General features: G+C 22.3%; 1 protein-coding gene across 1 annotated transcript; it reads left to right on the forward strand.

The window, feature by feature from the left end:
- Positions 1 to 798: 798 nt before the first annotated feature.
- PRSY57_0314900 (hypothetical protein) lies at positions 799 to 2,753 on the forward strand (the record flags this gene model as incomplete). The annotated part of the gene is made up of 3 exons (XM_012905773.2): positions 799 to 1,273; positions 1,575 to 1,751; positions 1,870 to 2,753. 3 exons carry the CDS (start codon positions 799 to 801, stop codon positions 2,751 to 2,753), a joined length of 1,536 nt encoding a protein of 511 aa, XP_012761227.2.
- Between the last annotated feature and the right edge of the window lie 616 nt (positions 2,754 to 3,369).

A 3,369-nucleotide genomic window follows, 5' to 3' on the forward strand; every position in this document is an offset into this window, starting at 1 on the left:
TTTTTTTTTTTTTTTTTTTCATATTTAATTTAATATTTTCTTTTTTCTTTTTTTTTTTTTTATAATTGAATTCACTCAAAAAAAAAAAAAAAAAAATCGCTGTACTTCTAAAGGTGTGTTAATAACATGTTATTGTACGTATTTTCTATCTATCTCTAAATATATATATATATATATATATATATAGTAATATTGTTTGTTTCTTTTTATTATTATTATTTTTTTTTTTTTAACATTTTAATATTATTTTTAAAAAATATGAATAACAAAAATAAAAAAAATAATGTGTAAAACATATTATAATAATTTAAAATTTCAAAAAAGTTAAAGAATATTTTCTCATAACACATCTATAAAAATACCTTTGATATTTTATATAAATTTCATCATTTTTTTTATTTCCTTCATTTTTTTAAGATCTTTGATGATTTCTTAAGAAATATATATGAAAATTATATTATTCCATTACATGGAAATATAAGAATATATATATATATATATATACAAATTGATATAGAAGAAATACAATTTTGTGGATAATTACTAAAAATCATAACAATATATTATTTTATGTTATATTTTATTTATTTTTATTTTTTGTTTCCACTGAAAGGATATAACTATATATATATATATATATATATATATATATATATGTGATACGCCTACTTTAAAATTAAATATATATATATATATATATATATATATATATATATATATATATATATATGCATATATCTATATATATTTTTTCCGTGAATATTTATTTACTTATTCATTTCTTTATATACATATAAAATGAATTCAAATCATAATATGTTAAAAAATAACTTTACTAATGCACACACTGGATACCTAAACAATGGTATGCCTGAAAGATGCCAAGTATGGGTCGACTTACCAGAAACAAGAAACATGCTAAATTCGTCTGTTGGTAAAACTTTCATAAACATCCCTTATGAAAATTATGAATTCGGATTAAGGAGAATGTACACAATTGATACAGCAGATCTAACTAACAAACAACATTTATGTGCATTGCCAAAAATCGAAAATTCATTAACGATGTGTGCAAACAAAAAAAATCCTGCACAACATGGAAACAACGGTAATAATTACCATGTAAATTTGCATGAAAACAAAAGTTTCAATGTGCAGGAAAATCATAGATTTCCACAAAATAACACAAAGGATGTTGATATAAGAAATCCTACACATAACTTCCAACATGTAAATAGCATGCCCTCTTTTGGAACTCAATTCCATCATAAGGGTAAAATATATATATATATATATATATATATGTGATTACATTTTAATAAATGGGTGAAATGTATAAGGGCATAAAAAAATAAAAAAGCAAAAAAAGTTCTGTACTGTTCATAATATTTTATATGATTTTTCATATATGTAACATTATTATACATTTTTTGTGTTAAAAAATTATGAACAGTTCAAGGCTTTTTTTTTTTTTATTTTTTAAATGAAAAAATGTACCTAAAATATATAATTTCAAAGGGATACATATATACACATGTAATATATATATATATATATGTATATTTTTACATTAGGTAGGTGTAGTCCTTGTAAATATGAATGGACTCGTGGATGTCACTTGGGTTCACTTTGCAGATTTTGCCATGATCAATCTCATGTTCCTGAAGGAACTCAACGAGTTGTTCCCAACCCTCAAGAGTTAGCTATTACCAGAGTGAAACCCGAGAATATTTTTACCTCACCTATTTCAAGTACAAAACATGATATATATATATATATATATATATATATATATATGTATATATGTTTTTTTTTCCTATTTATTTGTGGACACCATATAACAATTTGTTAACTTTTTTTCCCATTCAGGAAACAATAATGCACCCTCTGTAACTAAACCTGCAAATATTTTAAATGGAAAGAAAAAGAATAGGAAACATAAAAAGAATACAAACAAAGGACAACGCACGGGAGGGGAAAATAAAATGAACAGTCAGAAAGAAGAAGAAAAAACAATGAATAGTAAGAAAGAAGAAGAAAAAAAAACGGATAGTAAGAAAAAAGAAGACAAAATGGGTAATCAGAAAAAGGAATGCAAAAGAAATAATCAGAAAAAGGAGCGCAAAAGAAATAATCAGAAAAAGCAACGCAAAAGAAATAATCAGAAAAATGAACGTAAAACAAATAATCAGAAAAATGAAAATAAAACAAATAATCAGAAAAATGAAAATAAAACAAATAACCAGACAAAGGAACATAAAACAAATAACCAGACAAAGGAACATAAAACAAATAACCAGAAAAAGGAACATAAAACAAATAACCAGACAAAGGAACATAACATATATAATTGTCCAAGGGGAAATAAAATAAATTACCAAAATAATAAAAACTCAAAGAAAATGAATAATGTTGTAAATGAAAGGAACCCCCAAAATATAGGAAATACTGAAAGAAATAGAAATCAAACAAGAAAAATAAATTATAATGATTATACAACATTAAATACTTCGAACTGCACGTATAATCATAATCCTCATGAAGATGATTTCTTAAATGGTCATTTGAATGCAATCATATCAAATATAGTTTCGCACAATGAAGAAAACGATTTATCCAGAATTTTTTGTATAATATTTAAAAGAGATAATTCTTTTGAAGATTATGAATGCTTGAATTTGTTTGTCCCTGATACAGTTATTCACCATATGAATATATATCCACTCAACATGGTACCCATGAGGAGACACTAGAATATAAAATATATATATATATATATATATATATATATATTCATTTATTTTTTTTTATATTTCATTTTTTTGTGACTTCTCGTTCAATAAATTTTCATATCACCCACCATGAAGTACATATTACCATTTGATGTAATATGAAAAAAAATAATGAGGATGTCACCTATTTATATCCTTATGTCATTTTTATTTTATGAGTCATAAATAAAAGGATATAGATATTAATTGTAGAAATTATTTATTGTTATGTATCATATAATTTTTAGCTCCAATGAAGTTTTTTTTTTTGAACAATATAAAAAAAATATCATTGTTGATAAAATTTTTTCAATAAAAAGTTTAATATACGTATGTATGTATATATGCATATAAATATATATATGTGTGTTTATTTTAAAATTATATTAAAAAAAAAAAAAAAAAAAAAAAAAAAAAAAAAAACTTTATACAACTCCTTTCTTTTTTTTTTTTTTTTTTTTCTTAAAATAGAAAGATGATATAATGTAAAAGCGGCAACGTCCTTTTAACAAAAGGAATATGTATATACACACAGGCACATATATATATATTATATATATATATATTATTGTTTTTGTGTTTCTATTTATTAACACCC

Source organism: Plasmodium reichenowi, chromosome 3 (genome assembly GCF_001601855.1).
Source record: "Plasmodium reichenowi strain SY57 chromosome 3, whole genome shotgun sequence".
NCBI classification, from domain to species: domain Eukaryota; phylum Apicomplexa; class Aconoidasida; order Haemosporida; family Plasmodiidae; genus Plasmodium; species Plasmodium reichenowi.